Consider the following 24,194-nt stretch of genomic DNA (forward strand, 5'->3'; position numbering starts at 1 on the left):
TCACTCCACGGTGAGAAGTGCCAATCTAGCCCAACCCTGACATTACATGAAGGACAAAGTAAGCCCACACAGGGCGGTGGATGCCTTCCCATTCCCTAAACATGCCAAGTCCTAGCCACCCCAGGGCCTTTGCATGAGCCTCTGTCTCTACCTCCCACCTTGCTCTTGCTCCATGTCCAGTTTATCCTCACTCTTCAAGCCAAAGCTCCAGGGGCCTCCAGCCACCTTCTACCACGTTTCCCTGTTGACTGCCCACTTTAGCCTCAGGTGCAGGAGCCTGGGAGCCACCCACCTTGCGCTGTTCCTTCCTCATGACGTGTTTGTCCTCATCCTTCCAGTAGGCATCCTCCAGTTCCTTCTGCTTCCTGGCATCAGCTGCTGCCTTGGCCTCAGCCCTCCGTGCCCGGGCCGCTGCCGACTTGGTGTTCTCACCCTGGAACTTCTTGGGCATCCCTCAGCAGGCTGCAGGAGGAGGGAAGGGAACAGTGAGTAGGGGGCATCCATCCTTGGTACCCCCAGACTAACACCTGCAGTCAGGGTCCCCTTGGAGCCTTGATGGTCTTGTCTATAGAATGAGGGCTTCAGACTTCATGATCTCCTTTTTTAAAAAATATATCAAGGGGTGCCTGGGTGGCTCAGTCGGTTAAGGGACAGCCTTCAGCACAGATCATGATCCGGGAGTCCGCGGATAGAGTCCCATATCCGGCTCCCCACTCTGCAGGGAGTCGGCTTCTCCCTCTGCCCCGCCCCCACTTGTTCTCACAATCTCTCTCAAATAAATAAATAAATAAATAAATAAAATCTTTTAAAAAATTTATTGAGGTAAAATGCACACGACAAAACCATGAACCCTATTAAAGTGCACAATTTGGTGGCATTTAGAACATTCACAATGTACAACCATCACCTCTATCTAGTTCCAGAGTATTTCTATCCCCCCAAAAAGGAAACCCCACACCCACAAGCAGTCACTCTCCCTTCCCCTTTCTGTCTCTAAGAATTTGCCTCTTTGGGACACTTCATATACATGGAATCATACACTCTTTCACTCAGTGTGATGTTTGCAAGGTTAATCTGTTTTTTAGCATGGGAGAGTTTCATTCCTTTTGAAGGCTGAGTAATATTCCATGTATAAACAGACCACGTTTTGTTTATCCATCCAGCACTGAAGAACATCTGGGTTGTTTCCATTTTTTGGCTTTTAGAGTCATGATTCTGGGGCCTCCTGGGGGCCAGTCTGTGTGTGGCCCCTCCGATGTTACCACTTATGAGGCTTCAGTCCCCAGAGCCCTGAGGCCAAGTCCTCCTCACCGGAGTAAGTAGTTGCTGTGAGCAGCTCCCAATGACCCAGCCTAGGCTTGCACAGCTGGCAACATGTGATGACTGGAAAGCTGCTGTCCAGCAGGCCCCTGGTCTGTGTGAGTCCCACGCTGGGTGCTGGGGAAGTGATGCACACAAACGGCAGACACCAACCCTTCGTAAGGACCAACTCCACAGAATGCCTCCAAAGCCTTAAATCTGGGAACTGCCCTTTTTCCCATTCAGAGGTGGGGGAGTCAAGGTACCTGGCCAGGTTGCCTAGCACCTGGTGAGTCTAGGGTCCCACCTCCAAAGCCTGACTTCCAGGTGAGGAAGGGAAGGCTGTGCGGCCCAGGTATGTGCTTTCAGCTCTCTGGGCCTCAGTTTTCCTCATCTGGGAAATGGGCTGATGTCCCTGGTTGTTTGTTCCCCTGAACATCTCCAGCTCCGTTCCCTTAGGGAAACAGGCTCAGCATCCAAGAATGAAGGAGAAAGAATAGGGGGGCCTCTCTGACTCAGGGCCACCAGGCCACCCCATTCTAGTCTCCTAGCTGTGTGACTTGTGGGCCAGAGGGCTCCCACCTCACAGCCTCACTGGAAACTCTTAACATCAGCTCCCACTTGCACAGTTTTGCACACTGGACTCGGGACTTTCTACACAGTATCTGAGTGAATTCTCCCAATGCTGGTGTGTGGCAGCAGGGCTGAGACCTAAAGGAGGCAGCCCTGCGAGGATGAAGAGCTGGGACGTCTGGGCAGAGGGCAGAGGATATGCAAAGACCTTGTGGCCGACCCTCAGTCCCAACTCTGTGATCCTAACCACTCCTCCATCCCAGGGTCCCAGCTTCTGAGACCACTGGGGCCCCCCACTTCACATCAAGGGGTGACCCCTTGGCCAGGTGGCCCATGCTGAGACTGAGGAGAGAGCCTCATGGGGCAGAGCAGGGAAAAGTTGGGGACATCAGAGGACCCAGAAGACTCAGGGTTGAATCCTGGCTCTGCAATCACAGCCGAAGTGCTCCCTGAGCTGAGACACGGGATTCCAGTCCCTCCCCGGACAGGATGCATGAGCTGCCACGGGGGTCCACTAGCCTGATCTCGCACTTCCCTCAGCTGCTCCTTGGCCCCTAAATCAAGCATTTATTACTGAATGTCTACAGTATAGCTGACAGAACACCCCCACCCTGGATTCCCCAGGAGAGTGCCAAGAACTGGGAGTCACTGTCTAAGTTACAGATCATGGAAACTCCCCCCCCACTCTCCCTCCACCTTTCACTCACTCTGAGTGGCAGCCACACCAGCCTCCCTGCCATTTTTCAAATATCCCAAGCAGGTTCTCACTTCAGGGCCCTTGCACTTCCTCTGCCTACCACCTGGCTGCTCCTCACTCCTCTTTTTACCCAGGTTTTAACTCCTATTTAAATTTCAGGGCCTAACTCAGGTGCTGCTGCCTCCAGGAAGCCCTCCCTGAGACACCCTCTCTTAGACCACAAACTTCTCTCTGAGGCACTTGTTTGAATTGCTGTTTTATGTTCATTTATGTGATTATTTGACAAATGGCCATCTTTCTCAGAGGCTGGGAGCTCTGTGAGGGCAAGGACTACCGTGGTCACTACTACATCCCCTGTGCCCTATACAGCAGGAGCTTAATGAATGTTCTGAGCAAATGAACAATAAGCATCTACTTCCAGAGCTCCCTCAGTATTTACTTCACACTTGGGTTGTGTCCAAGCTCAGCTCCTCCCTGTTCTTCCCACTCACCTCCCTCTCCAGCCTCTGAGCCTTTGCTCCTGCTGTTCCCTCGCCTGATACACTCTGCCCCATTCCCTCCTCCTATGAAAATCCCGCCCACTCACAGGGATTGGCCCAGCATCCTCTCCTCCCAGATCCCACTGCTTAAGACCCTCAACTTCATCCCAAAGCCTGACAGGACAATTTTGATCCTCTCTTCAGGCTGGGACGAGATGTTGATGTTCCCTCAATATTAATATGTTGAAGCCCTAACCCTCAGTGCGACTGTCTTTGGAGACAGGGCCAATGAGGTGGTAACAGAGATGAAGTGAAGTCATAAGGGCGGGGCCCTAATGGAATGGGGCTGGTGTTCCTCAAAGAGCAAAAGACATCAGAGCTTGCTCTCTTCCAAGTCAGGAAGACTGCCTGCACCAGGAACCAAACTGGCTGGCACTCTGATCTTAGACTTCCTAGCCTCCAGAACTATGAGCAAATAAATTTCTGTTGTTTAAGTCACCCACTCTGTGGTATTTTTTTTTTTTTTAATAGCAGCCTGAGCGGACTAATACAGACAGATTTTCTCCTCTGTGTGGTGGTAAATACTTGCTCACACACTTGCGTCACTCAGTAAACATGCACTGAGCACCTAGTATGTGTGGGACGCTGGGGGAAAGAAGCAGGACCGATGTGACTGCCAGCCTGGCTGGGAGATGGACGGTAAGGGTGACAATTTGCCAAGCGAACTGTGATGGGGACTTGCAGCGCGCTAGGGAAGCCCAGAGGGGGTTTCTGACCCAGCCTCGGGGCTAAGGGGTGTCAAAGGGTTTCCTGAAGGAGGTATCTAAGAAAAGGCCTAAAAGTGTGAGGAGCTCGGAGCCCCCAGAAGTGTGGGGGAGGCAGGCTGGGAGGAGGGGATCTGTACTCCACGGTGATGAGAAGATGCCGAAGGCGTTTGAACCCTGAAGCGCAGATCCGCGCTAAGAGCCCTGGGGTTGATTGAGGAGGTGAAATGGAGGGGTGAGATATGTAGGGAGCTTTAGCAGGGATCCGGGGAGCGCCTCTGGATGGTCAGGGGGATGCATTTAGGAGGGAACAAGTCCCAAGTTGATTGGATGTCAAAGTACAAGAGAGAATAGAAGATGGAAGTTCAACAGTCTCTTCCCAGAAGCCCTTCTGCCAACCCCTTCTGAGCTCTCCCTGCCCCTCGTCCCTATCCCCGGCCCTGACCCTACTGCAAGAGGCTGGAGCGTCCGTACCCAGCTCTGTTACCCCAAAGCCTGGAAAGTGCTCAGAGGCAGGTCCGGAGCTGGCTCGCCGCGAACAGGACGCAATTCCTCCGGGTCTCAGTCGCCCGCTCTGGAAAATGGGTACAGCCACCCTCGAGAGCCCTCTAGACTGGGCGCCGAAAGTGCCCCGGTCTCTGAGCACCCCGCCTCCAGCCCTCCAGGGTGGGGGGTGCTCTCAGGCCTGGCCGCCCCGCCGCCGCCCCCTTCCCCCCTCCTCGCGTTGCACCCCGCCCCCCCGGACCCCGGCTCCGCCCGCACCTCGGCCGCTCCTACCTCCTTCCCCCAGCGCCGGCCCGGTCGCGAATCCGTGACGCCACCGCGGGGCTTGCGCGCCGAACTCCCGTAGGCGCGCGCTGATTACGTCTCGGCGCCTGTCGCCCTCTTGGTAAGGGAAATCCTGCTCTGGCCTCCAATCTAAGCCGAGGTTATCAGCCATTCCTTATCCTCTTGGAGAAGAGGATATTTTATAAGTCCCCATCCCTTTCTCTCGCTTCAGATATTGGCGAACTATGAGGAGAGGGTAAAAACTACAATAGAGAATATCGCCCTTACCAAGATGGCCATTGCCCGGATGAAATATGGCCGCTTCCACTTCACACGTGGTCTGGCGGCGTCACGCGGGAGCTGCCCCGCCACCAGGGTGCGCCAGAGCCCGCGGTCCACACGTGGTCCCTAGGCCAGCCAAGCTCAGAGGAATCCTCCTCAGTCTTGACTGTCGCTTTGCGCTTTGAAGGCGCTCTTCTAAGTCCCCACTCTGCTTCTCACCTGCGAAGCTGGGGAGGGCGGGGACAGGAGAAAAGGGCAGAGAAATTAACACACTTCACCCCGTTCAGGTGGGGAAACGGGCAAAGGGAGACAGGCAACTGAGTTTAGCGAAACCTACGGCAAGAAGCTCAGATTCCTAGCCAGTCCCTCTTGAGTTGCTGCACTCACCCACTCCCTCAAAACACATCTGGCTTATTTTATTCAACAATTAGCTTGGGGGGGGGGGAATTGTCAGAGGCACCTATTCTTCAGTTTCTAAGTTTACTGAGTAGGCTTAGTGTCCTCATCTGTAAAAATGTTAGTACAGATGTGGGAAACAGAGGCAGAAGAAAGATTATTAAATTTCCTTACCCACTGACAAGCTCTTAAAACACTCAGAGTAACTCTCCTCTAGGGACTCAACTACCCCCAGTCAGGATCCTCTAAGTCTACTCTAACGATTCCTTTGGACACTTTATCTCTTAGACCTCCAAGATAGTGTTGACAATCATTCCCAAGCATATGGCCCACTGATAGATATCTAAAGGGCTCATGAAAAGGTCTTATTACTGGTAATGAATAACCTTTTCCCCAGACAATAGCTAGCCCCTCAAGGTCCTAGAAACCTTGCTTCTAAAATTCCTCAGAGACTTATATCATCCCTAACCCCCTCCCCAACTTACAAGTATATAATAGACTCTTCTCACATCCCTGGGGCAGCAGCTCTTCCTGCCCATGGGTCCTGTTCCCGTGCTTTAATAAACCACCATTTTGCACCAAAGATGTCTCAAGAATTCTTTCTTGGTCATCGGCTCCAGACCTCACCCCACTGAACCTCACCTAGGTTCTAGAACTTCATCATTTGGCGCCCGAACGTGAGGCTGTGAGTCTTTACATTTGGTCTCTGAGCTTCGGTGCAAAACTGGTGAGTACTTCTCTCTACTTCCTTTAGTCTCATTTCAGGGGCTTTTCAAGGAGTATGGTCTTACTGGAACACTTGCATGTTGATTGCTCAGGCTGTAATCCTCTAGCCCGTGGCTACCCTACGGGGAGGAGAGAGCCTGCCTTTTGCCTGGAAGTCAGTACCCTGGCTGGAATGGTAAGAAGACCCAGAAACTTGATGCCCTCTCTTTATTCCTGTTCTTATATAAAGTTGTCTGTCTTGGGCACAGGACAGCCACCTGAGTCACCAGGACGGCTGCCAATCTTAAGACTCCTGTGTGAGTTTTCCTCCTGACTGATCTAACGTGATCCCCTCCACATCCCTGGTCTAGCCACTTCTGGCCACGGGATCTCCATTGGGAGCCGGCCAAAACCAGTACCAGATTGGATTAAAATGCAACCAGGAACCATTTCCTAGGGAAGTTGGCTGTAAGGACCACATGTGTTGGAATGTCGCATAGACCATGATGGATTTCGGTCTTTACTGTTTCTTGTCAGTGTCTTCTATAAAATACTTAAAGCTATGAAATTGGGTAATTTCCTCTTGCCAAAATTTTCTAGTATTTCCATGGGTTAAAATGGCAAAACAGTATGCAATCCTCAGGACAGACAATGGCATGGCATGGCACAGTGTTTTGGTTCATTCACCAGGCACCCATCAGCAGCCTAGGATGCGATGGGGAAGAGGAGGGGTGCCGGCACCCCTCCAGGGCCTTTTACGGCAGGAATGCCTTCTGCGGAAGGCAGGATCGTGATCAATGGTGATGTCTTGAGGGACGCCTCTGGTTGCTTTTCACACACTGTAATCTCTGACATATCCTGCATGGGACACCACCCAGGCATCAGAGGGGATTTGGTAATGGACCTTCTTTACTTTTCTGGGAGCATGGCCTCAGTAGACTTCTTCAGTTCCCAAGGACTCTACCTTGGGGTGCCTTTTAACCCACTGGAAATAATTTGGATTACAAAATTTAGGGAAGGACTGAGGTTCTGTAACACTGCATGGCCTCAGTGGGATCTATCAGTGAGATCTCCTCTGCAGGAAACAGGGCAAATGGACCTAGGATACCTTCATTGCTCATACCTAGGCCTTTATTGCTCTACACCAGAACCCCAATCTAAGGACCTTTCACAGAATGTGTTTGCCTGAATGAGTCAGCTAGTAAACTCCCTCCTGACATGTTGGATGATAATTATGTAAATAAGCCTTCTTCTAGTAAACCCAGGTTGCTGGAGGATACACAGACCATCTGTAGCAAAGGGGACTCTGACGTTCATCTCTCTGTTCCTCCTAATAGATGTAGGGCTTCTCCCTCACTCATTTCCTGTGTTAATGGCTATAACTGGAGCCAACTGTGGTTAGTCTAACATGAGACAGAGTCTTTAAGGAATATTCCCAAGCAGCTGCTGAAACTCCCTTTGTTTCAGGGAAATTCCCTGTATTCTCTGGCCCAACATGGACAGCCTCACCCCTCCCTCCTTGTTGGTGGGAAAACATGGTGTCTGCTCCTCTGTTGGGGCTGATGAGCTCTAAAACCAGGAATCCTTTCTCTGCCTCCTGGCAGCACTTTGTTTCTTCTGTCACCCCTCCTTCTGCACCAAGTTGGGTGCGGCATGCGTGACTGGCCTCTAGACCATCCTCAGTGCTTCCTGCGCCACGGCTCCTTCTCTCTTCACTGTCAAAGAGCAAGAAGAGCACCCCCTGGACCTAACACCCCCCACTCCAGATCTTCCCACGTGTCTCAGGTAAATATTCAAAATGGAGTGGGCCCAGGTGGAACGTAAATCAGTATTTGATCTAAGTGAGGTTTGTTGGTTTAATTAAGATAGACATGTCTTTTAAGTTATCAGCAGTAAACATGAAACTTCAATCAAAGTTTACTGAAGGTCAAATAAGCTCGTGTTATTTGTTAAAATCTGCTAGTAAAGAGATGATTAAACTTATGGTTAATTGTCTGTCTCAAAGTTTTAGTGGGTAATTGCTGAGATGACTTTCAAAGTCTTCCGTAACATGAAAGTTTAAAGTTTTGCTTGGATAACAAGTAAAATTAAATTTGTTGGACATCTAGGTCTTTTCCAAATAGGATAAAGTGCTAAAGCATCGAGTACTGGATGTAGGTTTGTGCTGTTGACTTCTTACTGCAAAGAAACTAAGAATATTTAAATCTGTTAGTAAACATGTATTTTTCTAAGAGTACAAAATTCTGCTAAGTGTGGCTAAGACTGATGGAAATAAGGGAAACAACTCTGTATGTGGAAAAGTAGAAGATATGTAAGAAACATTTAAGGAATGGAAATGCATCTTGTTGAAGGTAAAAAAAAAAAAAAAAAAAAAAAAAGTAATTTTGTCCTAAATGAGATGGTTGTTTGGAAGGAAATGTCTTGGGACAAAACCTGAATGCAAAGGAAAGTTGTAGAAGGTTTCTGAAGGGTAATCTTATAGAAAAGGAATTTTAGGTATGGTCAGGATGGACTAAGATTAAAGTGAATTTTAAAAAAGACACTGGTATAGAAAGTCTGCTTTCTCTCTGTTCAAAAAGGACAAAGTTTTCTTAGGTTAATTGATCTGCTGTTAAGAAGAAAATGTAAATGATTTTCTCGTTGCCTGCCCAGAAAAAAACAGCTTCTATGTTTTGTTTTATCAGATCTTTTTTTTTTTTTAAAGATTTTATTTACCCATTTAACAGAGATCACAAGTAGGCAGAGAAGCAGGCAGAGAGAGGGGGAAGCAGGCTCCCCACTGAGCAGGGCTCGATCCCAAGGTTCTGGGATCATGACCAGAGCGGAAGGCAGAGGCTTAACCCACTGAGCCACCCAGGCGCCCCTGTTTTATCAGATCTTTAACACCCCTAATCCTACTTAGGCATGTGCTTTAAAAGGTTTTAACAAACTTCCCCAAGATTTTAAATCTTGAACAAAGTCTTGATTCTCTTGTAAAATGAGTTTTATCTTCAAGGAGATTCATATAAATGACTTTCAGGACAAATACAGGTATTCAATATATTAAACTAAAATGGGTAAGAATTTCCAGAACTAAGTAAAGCTGCATTCAAACTAAACCAGAGGGGCGCCTGGGTGGCTCAGTGGGTTAAAACCTCTGCCTTCAGCTCGGGTCATGATCCCAGGGTCCTGGGATCAAGCCCCACATCAGGCACTCTGCTCAGCAGGAAGCCTGCTTCCTCCTCTCTCTCTGTCTGCCTCTCTGCCTACTTGTGATCTCTGTCTTTCAAAACAACAACAACAACAACAACAACAACAACAACAAAAACAACACACCTAAACCAGAATTAGTAGCATGGGACTAAATGAACTAAAGGATTATAGTGTTATGTCTCTCATTTTAGACATTGCTGGTTCTCTAATGTTTGCTCTTCCAGACTAAGAAAACTTTTTCTTAAGATGTCTGGGACTTACAGAGATTTAAAAATATTCATTTGTAGACAAATCAAAGCATTCAACTTTTCTCTCTATCTGAACCCTCTAAAACTCAAAAGGTCTCTGTAAGTATTCTTTCCTCCATGGCAATCAGTCATTTGCATAAGTTCAATAAGTATCTGTTCTCCTTGTAACAGGACACCATTGGAAGCATGGGTTATTTTACCAAGGCTTTGACAGGAATGTTGTATTTGAGAGAGATATGCATAGACTCAGATATGGCCAGACAGCTTTAAGGAACTAAGGTTGACTTTATGAAACCTGGAGCCATAAAGCCCATTGGAACTGTTGGCGTGAGACCTTGCTTACAGAGTTCCCAGCAGCCTCACCAGGTGAGTAAAGAATATCACTTCCTGGCAGGTGCAAAAACCTCAGGATACTTTGGGGACCTCAGGAAGAGGAATTCGCTTAAATTGGTGGGTACTGCAGGCATGTCTGATGGCAAGTGCATGGGTTGGCTTCTGGCCTGGAGAAGCTACTAAAAGTTCCACCTAGAGATTCCTTATAAGAAGTCCCAGAAAAGCAGATTCTAAAAGATCTATATGATCACTCACTGTTCTTGCTGAACTTATGTAAATAATTAGGACAAATTTGTTGAAACTGGACTTGTTTTTCAAATAGATTAGTCCTGATTTGGCTATCTCCGGAAATGGAGGTTATTTTAGAGAGAAAAATTATGTTTCAGTAACACACACCTTTGTGGATGTTAATTTCTAGATTTTGTTGTCTTTAAATGTTTGTTTACCTAAGCTAGACAACTTGAGGTAAACTTCAGAGAAGCTGTACAATAGCTCGTTTAGACAATCTTGCCTAATATTCTGTAGGGATAATAACAGAACCCATTAGGCACATAACTTAAATATTTAAACAACTGGAAAAATGGGATTGATTCCCCTACAATTGCATAACTATCACCTTGTGGGTGGCTGGAATAATGAAACTGCCTAAAAGCCAGCATACCACACTCCACAGGATTAACTATGGACTTGTGGAAATAATGGATGACCCCTACTTTCTTTATGATTGGATTGGATGATGCATGTGGGACTCCCCTTATCTCTTGACAAGTTTTCTCCCACTTGCCAGTGATCCTCTGTAATCAGGATATTGTTAAGGCTAGACCATTCAAAGGGCTTCTTAATGGTTTCATCTCTTAGTCATATTTATTCTAGAAGCCACCTCTGTTGAGCTACAATTGCAAACAAATGCTTTAGCTAAGCATAGAATAGCCCTCCTCATAAAAATAGCCTCAAAGCTCACTATGGGACAGTCTCTAACTATAATGACTTCACATCAGATCCAGATTTGTCTTAAGAAACCAAAGGCCACCAATGGATGATGGAAGCTGACTTATTAAATACTGGGCTACCCTTACAGATATGCCAGAAATAATACTTAAAACTTGTCAAACTTTAAACCTAGTTACCCATATGCCTGAACCTGACCATTGTACTTCTTTCTCTATAGAGCAAAACTGTTCAGAGGTTAGTGATCTTGCTTACTCTAGTTGGCCAGATTTAAGATGCCCCTATTAAAAATACAAATGAGGGGCGCTTGGGTGGCTCAGTGGGTTAAGCCTCTGCTTTTGGCTCAGGTCATGATCTCAGGGTTCTGGGATTGAGCCCCACATCGGGCTCTCTGTTCAGCAGGAGCCTGCTTTCCTTCCTCTCTCTCTGCCTGCCTCTCTGCCTACTTGTGATCTCTGTCAAGTAAATTTAAATAATAATAATAATAAATAAAAATACAAATGACAGTTGGTTTACTGATGACAATAGTTTTCATAAAAAGAATTTAAAAAGCTAGGGATGCCATAGTGCTCACTAACACTTTGCAGTTGCCAAAGCCTTAAAAATAAAGATTAATACTGACTCCAAATATGCCTTCCTGGTACTACATGCCCATGGAGCTATTTGGAAGGAAAGGGGATTACCATTAAGCCATAACTCCCCAATCAAATATGGGCCTGAGATCATAACCCTTCTTTTTTTAAAAAATAATTTATTTAGGGCGCCTGGGTGGCTCAGTGGGTTAAGCCGCTGCCTTCGGCTCAGGTCGTGATCTCAGGGTCCTGGGATCGAGTCCCGCATCGGGCTCTCTGCTCAGCAGGGAGCCTGCTTCCCTCTCTCTCTCTCTGCCTGCCTCTCCATCTACTTGTGATTTCTCTCTGTCAAATTAAAAAAATAAATAAGTAAAATAATTTATTTATTTATTTGACAGAGAGAGAGGTCACAAGTAGGCAGAGAGGCAGGCAGAGAGAGAGAGGAGGAAGAAGGCTCCTCACTGAGCAGAGCGCCCAATGTGGGACTCAATCCCAGGACCCTGAGATCATGATCTGAGCCGAAGGCAGAGGTTTAACCCACTGAGCCACCAGGTGCCCCGATCATAACCCTTCTTGAGGCTGTACACCTGTCCAAGGAGGTAGTGGTGATTCACATCAAAGGACATCAAAAGGATATGACCTTAGAATCCAAAGGAAACAATTTAGCAGACCATACAGCTAAAGAAGCAGCAAAAGGAATCCAGTGAGCAAATTAATGGCCTTCTTACTCCTGTGAGCCCACAGAAGATCTCAAACTTCTCTTCAAACAAAAACGAAGGTTGTATACATTCTCTTTATCTTCCTTTCACCTATCTTAACTGACAGGTCCTTTCTACAGTGGGCGCAGCATTGTGCTGAACTTCAAAATCTAACATATTGTTGGATATGTGGAATTTTGCCTGTGTCAAGTACATCTGGGTTACCCTGGTGGGTTTCCCCTTTACAGGGCACTGATTGGCATTCTCTGCAGGATTATATTTCAGATATAATATATGGAGACAGTATGTACCAGGATAAATCTATCACTAATCAAGATGTTTCTTCCTGGCCCATGATCAGTGAAACACGGAGTTCACCAGGACATAACCAAACTTTTTCATACACTCAAACTATTAAAATCCTAACTGACCTTACAAGCCCACAAATTAATACCCACCAACTAGGGCCTAAGGTACAAAACCCTACTTATCGCTATACTGAGGATGGCATATATCATGGCATATATCAAATTGGGGTTACGTATTTGTGGCTCACACCCACTATTGGACAGCTCAGTCAAAAGGCAGTTTCATGCTGGGAACAGAGAGATCATACATATGATACTTGGGCAAATAACACACGACATCTAGGATGGCCTTAGATGTCCTGACAGCAGCACAGGGTGGGACATGTGCAATTAACAAAGCAGAATGTTGTGTGTACATCCCAGAATATCAGAAAAATTGTCACAGGACTACTAAAAGATATGAATACCCAGACTGAGGCTCTACAGGATCCTTCTCTCTCTCTCAGTGATTGGATAAGTTCCTGGTTTAAAGGAGGACTAATGGCTAACTAAGCCCTTTTGGACTTCTCATTCTTATAGCCTTATTAATCTTAATGTGTTGCCTTGTTCAGTGTTTCTCTACTTGGTGCCAGGACTTCATTGCTGCAGTGACGTCATGACGACAGATGATCCTTACCACGCACAAAGACCCTTCTTTAGTGTCAGCGCTGGATTTAGCTACCTCCGTCTTTCATAACTCCCCCACATTCCTCAACTGATCAATGTTGACCCGAGTAGGTAGGGACAACTCTACGCCCCAGATTCAGCAGGAAGAGGTTACAGAAGATGAGACATTCCACCTTCAACTACCTTAAATCTTTAAGGGTCAACATTGTTTAGGGAGGAATGATGAGGGAAACAGAGGCAGAAGAAAAATTATTAAATTTCCTTACCCACTGACAAGCCCTTAAAACACTCAGAGTGACTCTCCTCTAGGGACTCAACTACCCCCAACCAGGATCCTGTAAGTCTACTCTAACGATTCCTTTGGAAACTTTATCTCTAAACCTCCAAGATAGTGTTAACAATCATTCCCAAGCATATGGCCCACTGATAGACAACTAAAGGGTCTCATGAAAAGGTTTTATTACTGGTAATAACATTTTCCCCAGACAGTAGCTAGCCCCTCAAAGTCCTGGAAACCTTGATTACAAAATTCCTTAGAGACTTACATCATCCCTAATGCCCTCCCCAACTTACAAGTATATAATAGACCACTCCTCATATCCCCAGGGCAGTAGCTCTTCCTGCCCATGGGTCCTGTCCCCGTGCTTTAACAAACCACCATTTTGCACCAAAGATGTCTCAAGAATTCTTTCTTGGTCATCAACTCTAGACCTCACCCCACAGAACCTCATCTATGTTCTAGAACTTCATCAGTACTAGGGGTCTGAAGATGGTTGCATTGGACCTGACTGTGGGGAAGAGGCAGGTTTTAGATGTAGGGGCACTTCAGGCAGGATGAGTTGACCACAGAGTCATTCTGCTAAGGGCAGCCCCAGTGACACTGCTGGGACCTCCTTGCTCTAAAGCCTGCTGGGTTCCCACTGTTCGGCAAGAGTCCTTATAGCTCCCCATCACATCCCACTCGTCTTCCCCATTCTCCCTCAGCTGTAGCCACACCAGGCTCCTTTCTGCAAATTGCCAGGCATGATCCTGGCTCAGAGGGTTTGCCAGTGCTATTCCCTCTGCCCCAGCTTTTCCAATAACCAGTTCCTTTGCTTCCTTCAGGCTTTGACCCAAATATCCCTTCCTGAGCAAGACCTCTCTGACTTTCACAACCGGTTGGTGTTCCATCCCCAGATTTTTTTTTCTTTTTGTATTTCTGTTATAGAAGCAACTTGCTTTATTCATTTGTTGACCTGTTTGTTTTTTGTTTCTTCCATGTCTGTGATGTCTGGAGGATGAAACCCTGTAGCTTGAATGGAATTTATCATCAAGAAGAAGAGCTTAAGCATACAACTGAGGCCTGATCAACCAGGGTTTAGGAGCACTGACCTCCACTCAGTCAAAAAATTTGCCGAGGGGCGCCTGGGTGGCTCAGTGGGTTAAGCTGCTGCCTTCAGCTCTGGTTATGATCTCAGGGTCCTGGGATCGAGCCCTACATCAGACTCTCTGCTCAGCAGGGAGCCTGCTCCCCTCCCCCCGCCTGCTTCTCTGCCTACTTGTGATCTCTGTCAAATAAATAAATAAAATCTTTTTTTTAAAAAAAGTCTAAAAGATTTTGCCTATAACTTTTTTTTTTTAAGATTTTATTTATTTATTTGACAGACAGAGATCACAAGTAGGCAGAGAGGCAGGCAGAGAGAGAGAGGAAAGGAAGCAGGCTCCTGGGCAGAGAGCCCGGTGCTGGGCTCGATCCCAGGACCCTAGGATCATGATCTGAGCCGAAGGCAGAGGTTTTAACCCACTGAGCCATCCAGGCACCCCTGCCTATAACTTCTGAATCCCCAGAAACCTAACTACTAATAATGTATTGTTGACCTGAAGCATTACCAATAACAATCAACTGATTAACATATATTTTGCATGTCATAGGTATTACATAATGTATTCTTACATAAAGCAAGCTAGAGAAAAGAGAATGTTATTAAGAAAATCATAAGGTAGAGGGATGTCTGGGTGGCTCAGTCAGTTAATCATCTGCCTTCAGCTCAGGTCATGATCCCAGGGTCCTGAGATGGAGTCCTACATCAGCCTTCCTGCTCAGCAGGGAGCCTGCTTCTCCCTCTCCCTTCTTCTCCCTCTGCCTGTACTCTGTCTCTGACAAATAAATAAAATTAAAAAAAAAAAAAGAACACTTTAAAAAAAAAGAAAAGAAGGTAGAGAAAATACTAGTAGAGGTAGGTAAGGTAGAGAAAATAGTACTGAATTGTATTTTTTAAATTTATTTATCTATTAAGTAATCTCTGCTCCCAATGTGGGGCTTGAACTCATGACCCTGAGATTAAGAGTTGCACGTTCTACCAACTGAGCCAGCCAGATGCCCCAATCCTGGACAAACAAACAAACAGACAAACAAAAAACAAGAAATGAAAAAACCCCACCCTTGTATAAATGGACCCACACAGTTAAAAACCCATGTTGCTGGGGCACCTGGGTGGCTCAGTGGGTTAAGTCCTCTGCCTTCCGTTCAGGTCATGATCCCAGGGTCCTGGGATCGAGCCCCGAATCAGGCTCCCTGCTTGGCAGGGAGTCCGCTTCCCTCTCTCTCTCTCTGCCTGCCTCTCTGCCTACTTGTAATCTCTGTCTGTCAAATAAATAAAATCTTAAAAAAAAATGTTGTTCAAGGGTCAGGTTGATATTGTTCATTATCAGGGTGTGGGAAGTTTGGAGGTGGCAAAGCCAACACCTAGTGAGCCATCCACTGGTAAAGAATCAGGTTTAAAAAATAATAATAATTTTAAAAAGAGACTGGCTTGTCACACTTTCCTGGGGGCAGGAAGCCTCTTACTTCATATTGACATAACTCAGAGATGTAGGTCAAGTGAATCGTTTCAGAACAAGCTAAATCTTCTGCAAGGTGACTTTTGCCACCAACCAGGCAACTCCCAGGGTGTGGCTCCCAGGGTGTGGCTCCCAGGGTGAGGGATTCTTGGCTTCTATCATTGTAACACTCTATAGCTCATAGATACTCTCGTTCTCAATTAAGTATTGAGTGTCTACTTTGAGCCTGTGCTGGGAATCCAGTGACAAGTTAGACAGACATAGTCTCTGGTCTTCTGGAGCTCACAATCAGGAAGTCACACACAAAAAATATGATCCTAGCCATAGACAGAATCTATTCCCCTTGGTGGAAGTGGGTTATGGAAGCCAGCAGACTGGGTGATCAAAAAGGCCTTCTCAGAGGAGGTGGCATTTAAGCAGAGGTGGGTTAAGAAAGGGAGAAAAAGGCATTCTGGGCAGAAGGACAGCGTGTGAAAGGCTGGGTGATGACTGTAGAGTGAGAGAGAAGCATGCTGACCCTGACCTTGGTCTCCTGGGAGTTGGCACAGCATCCACAGCTAAGCCATGCTGTTCTCCTGTTGAACATAATCTTACAGAAAATCAGAATCAGAGAAGGTTGTGCTGGCCAGCTTGGAGCGAGACAAAAACAAGACCCCTCCGGTTGCTCTGACCACGGACAAAAATAAGGGCATGGTCCAAACCACAAAAAGGGTAAAACTTCCCCATCGGTGTCCTGGGTAACATGTGTGACAGCTCCTTCTCACTAATCACAGCGTTGGCCCCATTTGGTTCCTCTAACTCTTGGTAAAAAGTGTCAAAATAAGAATTGTCCCCACTTCCTTGAGCACCCCCCCAAGTCACCTAACATAAAGCCCAGCTTCATAACAAATCCTTCTTACCACCGTTTTCCCAGAAGGCTCCACAGAGCCTCATTGCAACAAGCCAATACACCTGACTTTGACTGCAGCTGTGTTTCTGGTGGGTTTTGGCTGAAGGGAGTCAACAGGGATGGAGGTCCTCCAAGACCCTCACTTCCCCTACCTGGGACCCTCCAAGAGCTCTTGGGAAGCATTTTCCTTGCCTTTTCCACCTTCTGGTAGCCCCAGGCATCCCTCAGCTTGTGACCAATCTCTGCTTCCTTCTTCACCTGGCCTTCTCTTGTCCCTCTCTCTCTCTCTCTCTTTTTTTAAAAAGATTTTATTTATTTATTTGACAGACAGAGATCACAAGTAGGCAGAGAGGCAGGCAGAAAGAGAGAGGAGGAAGCCGGGTTTCTGCCGAGCAGAGAGCCCGATGTGGGGATCGATCCCAGGACCCTGGGATCATCACCTGAGCCACAGGCAGAGGTTTTAACCTGCTGAGCCACCCAGGCGCCCCTCTTGTGTCTCTTATAAGGATGCTTGTCATTGTATTTAAGGCCCACCCTAAATATAGGATGGTCTCATCTTGAGACCCTTGCCTTAATCACACCTACAGAAGCCCTATTTCCAAATAAGGTCACAGTTGCAGTTCTGGGGGTCGGGATATGAACATACTTCGGGGGCCCACCACAACCCTTGAGGATTGTGGGTCCATGAGAGGAAGGGCCTGTTAGGAGAGAGAGGCCAAGGCCTAGTAAGTCACCCTTGACTCAGCACTGGTGGCTGAGGACTTGGGAAGATCTCTCACACCGGCATCCTTTGGACAAACTTTTCACCATTCCGGAATCTTAAAGGGAAAAGAGAAAAGAGAGAACCCTAAAAGGTCATCTCCTCCAATCGATCCTATCTCTGTTTCTCTGCTTTTTTAGCTCCATTTGCCTCGAGCCAAGGGGTGCATCCGGCCTCTGATGGATATCAGCCAGCCTCTAACAAAGTCCCGGAGACCCAAGTTTGCACATGTGCTATCCCTTCTCCATCAAAAGCTGCCCCTCTTCCAGACCAGGCACCCATGTCTTTCATATTTCCATCAGACTAACACAGACATGGCTCTTTCTGCTGGTACTGTCCCCACCAGGGACAATTTGGAATGCAGTTTAAAATAGAAGTGGCCACTAAGGGGACTTTCATTGGACAGGGATCTAGAAACAGAAAGGGGGGGAAAAAAAAAACCTGTTACAAGGTCATCCTCTGTTGCATCTGTCTAAATAGAGAATTTGGCCAAATATAGGAGATACCCCTTTGTTTGTTTCAGACCTGGGGTGTTTGTAATAAGGGCTGACTCTACAATCTAGGGTCTGAGGAGGTTGTCAAGGACCCAAATTAATATTTTTAACTGAGTGTAGTGGCTCTGTTTTGTGCGTGCATGTGCCAAATGAATTTTTCTCCACCGAAACTTCTCCCCCTAAGAATCCTAAAGGTCCTTTTTTGACAGGGGAAATGTCAGGTCTGATGATGACTCCCTTCACTTCTTTCTTCTGTCTTCCTCCCTTTTCTCCTCACTTGGGAAACTTTTTTTTTAAAGATTTTATTTATTTATTTGACAGACAGAGATCACAAGTAGGCAGAGAGGCAGGCAGAGAGAGAGAGGAAGGGAAGCAGGCTCTCTGCTGAGCAGAGAGCCCGATGCGGGGCTTGATCCCAGGACCCTGGGATCATGACCCGAGCCGAAGGCAGAGGCTTTAACCCACTGAGCTACCCAGGCGCCCCTCACTTGGGAAATTTTAAAGCCGATTTAATGGAAATAATGTTGTCTTTCTGTACATATTCTTGAGAGTGTCTCCCCGAGCAAATGGGACAAAAATGGCTAAAAGACAAAAAACCCTGTCCATATGTGTTTATAACAGTGTGTCAGACAACCATCCAAAGATGGAAACTACTGAGATGCCCATCAACAGATGAACGGATGAACAAAATGTGTTGCATCCCTAAAGGGGAATATTCTTCAGCCATAAAAAGGAATGAAGCTTGGGCTCCTACCACAGTGTGGAAGAACATTGAACACATCGTGAGGAGTGAGAGAAGGCAGACTCGAAAGGCCACACATTGTAGGAGCCCATGTATATGAAACATCCAGAACAGGCTAACCCATAGAGATGGTGAGCAGACTGGTGGCTTCCAGAGGCTGGGGGAGGGGGAGGAGGAGTGGCTGCTGATGGGGTAGGGTCTCCTTTTGTGGGGATGGGAATGTTCTGGATCTAGACAGAGGTGATGGTTGTATTAAGTGCCACTGAATTTCGCCTTGACTTTGGCTCTGTCAGACCCTGAGCACAAACCCCAGTTGAGCTATGCTGTGCCTGGACTCTGGACCCACAGAACACCCAAGATAAGAAATTTCTGCTGCTAAATGTGTGGTCATCTGGTGTGGCAGCAATAGAAAAGGAATTCCTTTTCTTTCCTTCTTTCCTTCCTCCTTTCTTTCTTTCTTTCTTTTAAATATTTATTTATTTATCTGAAAGACAGAGATCACAAGTAGGCAGAGAGGCAGGCAGAGAGAGAGAGAGAGAGGGAAGCAGGCTCCCTGCTGAGCAGAGAGCCCAATGCAGGGCTCCATCCCAGGACCCTGAGATCATGACCTGAGCCAAAGGCAGAGGCTTAATCCACTGAGCCACCCAGGTTCCCCTCTTCTTCGTATTTTAAAATTTTATTTATTTATTAGAGAGAGAGAATGAGAGAGAGAGAGATGAGCAGGGAGCCTGATGTGGGACTCCATCCTGGGACTCCAGGATCATGACCTGAGCCAAAGGCAGTTGCTTAACCAACTGAGCCACCTAGGTGCCCTGAAAGACCTTTTCATAACCATGTATGAGCACGGAGAAAAATAAGAACACCATACAAACCACAAAAATGGCCCAAAGTCCCCCTTCCTGGCTACCAGGAACAACAGTCACTTATCACAGGTATAGCTGCAGCCTCACCCCATTCCTCCTGTCTCCTAGATAAAAATCAAGATGCCCAAACAGAGAGTCATTCCCCTTGTTCTGTTTGGGGCCAGTCCAGTGCAAAACTAGTCTTCCTTGGACTCAATACAAACAAACACCTTCTTGTCCCCATGGTGTGGGTCTCCCTTGTTGGGGCAAGCCCAAAATGGACCATTGTGGTCCAACCAGAGCTTCTGCTGGAGTCTGGCCAGCCCACTGAGAGAGGGTGCTGTGGACAAGCCTGCTGGCCTGGGTCAGAGCCTGGAGTATGCTCAGAGGGACATGCTTGAAGATTACTGTCCCTAAAATACCCAAATTCTAGGAATCTGACACTTGAAGACTCTAGAACACTTTTTTCCTCCTAATTTGGAGTAAATTTTAAATCACATCCATTTTAACCATGTTTATGTGAACAGTTCAGGGGCATTAATCACATTCACATTATTGTGTGGTCATCACCAGCCTCCATCCATAGAACTTTCTCCTTGTGTCAAACTGAAACTCTATCCCCATGAAACACTAATTCCTCCTGTTTCTTGGTTGGTCAAGCTAAAGGTTGTTAAATGTTGTTTATCTTTTTTTTTTTAAGAATTTTTATTTATTTATTTAACAGAGAAAGAAATCACAAGTAGGTAGAGAGGCAGGCAGACAGAGGGGGGAAGCAAGCTCCCCACTGAGCAGGGAGCCTGATGCGGGGCTCGATCCCAGGATCCTGAGACCATGACCTGAGCTGAAGGCAGAGACTTAACCCACTGAGCCACCCAGGTGCCCCTGTTGTTTATCTTTTTAAGGAACCAGCTTTGTTTCATTCATCTTTTCTATTGTCTTTTTAGCCTTTAGTAATTTATTTCCACCCTGAACTTTATGATTTCCTTCCTCCTCCTACTTTTAGCCTTTTTTGTTCTTCTTTTTCTAGTTCCTTTAGGTGTTAAGTTAGATTGTTTATCTGGTTTTTTGTTTTTTATTTTTTGGCTTGTTTTTTTTTTAATATTTTATTTATTTATCAGAGAGAGAGAGGGGGAGAGAGCGAGCACAGGCAGACAGAATGGCAGGCAGAGGCAGAGGGAGAAGCAGGCTCCCTGCTCAGCAAGGAGCCCGATGTGGGACTCGATCCCAGGACACTGGGATCATGACCTGAGCCGAAGGCAGCTGCTTAACCAACTGAGCCACCCAGGCGTCCCTTTTGGCTTGTTTTTTGAGGAGAGCCTGTATTGCTATGATCTTCCCTCTTAGAACCCCTTTGGCTGCATCCCATAGATTTTGGTACATTGTATTTCTATCTTCATTTGTCTCTAGGTAATCTTTTTTCCCCCTTTGATTTATTTGATGACCTATTGTTTGTTCGGCTGCATCCTGTTGAATCTCTACATTTTTGTGGTTTTCCCAGTTTTCTTCTTGTAATTGATTTCTAGTTTTATAACATGGTGGTCAGAAGAGATACTTGATATGATTTCAGTCTTCTTGAATTTATGGAGACTTGCTTTGTGGCCTAACGTGTGATCTGGAATGTTCTGTATGTGTATGTTAAGTGTATCTGGTCTGATGTGTCATTCAAGACCACTGTTTCCTTATTGGCTTTCTGTTGGAATTACCTATCCTGTGGTGTAAGGGAGGCATGAGCAGTGGGGAGGGGCTAAGGGAGAGAGACAGAGAGAAGCAGGCTCCCCACCAAGCAGGAAGCCTGAGGGACTCAATCCCAGGAGGAACCAGAGACCACAACCTGAGCCAAAGGCAGACATTTAACTGACTGAACCACCCAGGTGCTCCATGCTCCTTGATTTCAAATTATACTACAAAGCTATAGTAATCAAAACAGTATGATATTGGCATAAAAACAGACACACAGCTCAATGGAACAGAATTGAAAGCCCAAAAATAAACCTATGCATATACGGACAGTTGATTTATGGAAAAGGAGCCAAGAACGTTCAAAGGAGAAAGGAAATTCTCTTCAATCAATGGTTCTGGGAAAACTGGACATCCACATGCAGAAGAGTAAAACTTAACCACTATCTTACACCATATACAAAAATTAACTCAAAATGGATTATTCAAGATTTGAATGTAAGAGCTGAAACCACAGAATTCCTAGAAAAAACTTAAAGTGGTAGACTCTTGACAGCTATCTTAGAGATATGTTTGTGAGGCTGACTCCAAAGGCAAGAGAAACAAAAGCAATAATAAATAAATTGGACTACATCAAACAACAGAGCAAAGGAAACCATCATCAAAATGTGAAGGCAACCTAAGGATCAGGAGAAGATAATTGTAAATCATATGTTCAATAAAGGGTTAATTTCCAAAATATATAGAGAACTCCTACAAGTCACCCATTAAAAAAAAAAAACCCTATTAAAAAATGGGGAGAGGATCTGAACAGATACTTTTCCAAAGAAGACATACAGATGGCCAACAGGCAATGAAAAGGTGCTCAATGATGTGGAAAACAAAGGCAAAAGAAAAAATTAAATTTTCTTATACTTAGAGCCCATTAACAAGTCCTTGAAACAAGCAGAGTAACCTTCCTCTAGGAACTCAACAGCCTCAATGTTAATACTTGGCTGAGGACAAAACATTAACATTATCATTAATATTAACAATTATCCCCAATCTCCAAGATCCTGTAAGTCTCCTTTAACATATAAAAATTCCTTTGGGGGGAAAAAATTCTTTGGAAACTTCCTTTTTCTCTACCCCCCCAGATATATATTACCATCCTCCAAACATACAGCCTTCTGATATACATCCGAAGGGTCTCCTGAGTGAGTTTTTTTACTAAACACATAATAAAGGACCTTTTTCTTTTTTTTTTTTTTAAGATTTCATTTATTTGAGATAGAGAGTGTATATGCAAGCATGAGCAGGGGAGAGAAGCAGAAGGAGAGGGAGAAGGAGCTGTTGCTGAGCATGGAGCCCAGTGCAGGGCTTAATCTGAGGACTCCGAGGTCATGACCTGAGTCAAAGACAGAAGTTTAATCGACTGAGCCACCAATGCACCCCAAAGGACATTTTCCTAACAACAGCTAGCTCCCTCAAGGTCCTGGAAACCTTGCTTCCAAAATTCCTTAGAGATTTTTGCTACCCCTTTACCCTCTCCCAATTTGAAAGTATATTAGTCACCTGTCACCCCAGTGCAGCTCTTTCTGCTCACAGGTCCTGTCACAGTGCTTTAATAAAACCTTGTTTTTGCACTGAAGACGTCTCAAGAATTCTTTCTGGATGGTTTGCTCCGAACCCCAACATTTCTGCATCATTCTGACATCAAACATGGCTTTGAGTCTTCTCATCTGGACTCTGAGCATTGGTGCAAATTTGGTGAGCACTTCCTCTTCTCTTCATTTACTCTCATTCCAGGGGTTCCTCAAGGCATATAGTCTTATTGGGACATTTTCATGTCGATTTCTTAGGTTACAATCCTCTAGCCCGTGGCTATGCTATGGGGAGGAAAAATCCTGCCTTTTGGCTGGAAGTTAGTACCCTGGCCGGAATGGTAATAAGACCAAGAAACTTGATGCCCTCTCTTTATTCCTGTCCTTATAGAAAACTGTCTGTTTGGGGCACAGGACAGCCACCTAAGTCATCAGGACAGTTGCTGATCTTTAAGACTCCCATATGAGGTCTCCTTCTCATTGGTCTAATGTGATCCCTTCCACATCCCTGGTCTAGCCACTTCTGGCTCCAAGACCTCCACTCAGAGACAGCTGAAACCAATACTGGATTGAATTAAAACCAAACTCAGGACCATTTCCTAGGGAAGTTGGCTTTTTAAGAGTACATTTGTTGAGGGGCACCTGGGTGGCTCAGTGGGTTAAACCTCTGCCTTTGGCTCAGGTCATGATCTCAGGGTCCTGGGATTGAGCCCCACATCGGGCTCTCTGCTCAGCAGGGAGCCTGCTTCCTCCTCTCTCTCTCTCTCTGTCTACTTGAGATCTCTGCCTATCAAATAAATAAATACAATCTTTAAAAAAAAAAAAGAGAGAGTACATTTGTTGGAATCTAGCTTAGACCATGATGGATTTCTATCTTTACTCTTTTCCATTGTGACCTCTACTAACCACTTCAACTACAAAATTGGGTAACTTACCCTTGGAAAACTTTTCTAGTGTTTTCCATGGTTTAAAAATGGCACGGCCTTCATAGCACAATATAGCACAAGCCTTCACAGCATGGCGTGGCACGGGATTTTGGTTCATTCACCAGGCACCCATCTGTACCCTAGAATACAAGGGGGAAGGGGAGGTTCTAATATCTCTTCTGTAGGGTCTTTTATGGCAGGACAGTGATCATAGCGATTGCGTTCAAGGGATGCCTCCAGTCACTTTTGACTCCCAGAATCTCTGACATATCCTCCACAGGGGAGTTGGGGGAACTTTCTTGGTAATGGACCTTCTAGGCTTTTTTTCCCAACTCCTAAGGACTCTCCCTCGGGGACCCATTTTAACCCACTGGAAATCATTTGGATTGCAAAATTTGAGAAAGGATACTGATCTTCTATAACACAGCATGGCCTCAGTATGGCCTGTGAATTAGATCTCTTCTACAGGAAGGAGGACAAATGGACAGAGGCACCACAGGTCTAGGTCTTCATGGCTCTAAATCAGGATCTGA

At 46.0% G+C, this 24,194-nt stretch overlaps 1 protein-coding gene and 1 long non-coding RNA gene across 6 annotated transcripts in view; one reads left to right on the forward strand and one right to left on the reverse strand.

Moving 5' to 3' along the window:
* The window catches only part of CCDC124 (coiled-coil domain containing 124), a 40,830-nt gene that overhangs the window by 4,462 nt on the left and 12,174 nt on the right, over positions 1-24,194 (reverse strand). The window contains exons 2-5 of one of the 5 annotated variants that reach the window (XM_082710969.1): positions 4,869-5,089; positions 4,590-4,760; positions 4,287-4,386; positions 293-462 (exon numbers count right to left, since the gene is read on the reverse strand). In XM_082710969.1, coding sequence (XP_082567095.1) covers positions 293-451 — 159 coding nt within the window. In that variant the 5' untranslated portion in view covers positions 452-462; positions 4,287-4,386; positions 4,590-4,760; positions 4,869-5,089. Of the gene's footprint in view, positions 1-292; positions 463-4,286; positions 4,541-4,589; positions 5,090-24,194 lie in introns of those variants that run through there. The other 4 variants (XM_082710968.1, XM_082710971.1, XM_082710967.1 and 1 more) reach the window with 4 other exon arrangements.
* Positions 7,607-14,521, forward strand: LOC309853411. Its single transcript, XR_014305662.1, has 3 exons — positions 7,607-7,748; positions 9,575-9,769; positions 14,205-14,521. It is a non-coding gene; the product is annotated as an uncharacterized lncRNA (long non-coding RNA).

The sequence above is a fragment of the Mustela nivalis genome, assembly GCF_964662115.1.
Source record: "Mustela nivalis genome assembly, chromosome: 1".
NCBI classification, from domain to species: Eukaryota; Metazoa; Chordata; class Mammalia; order Carnivora; family Mustelidae; genus Mustela; species Mustela nivalis.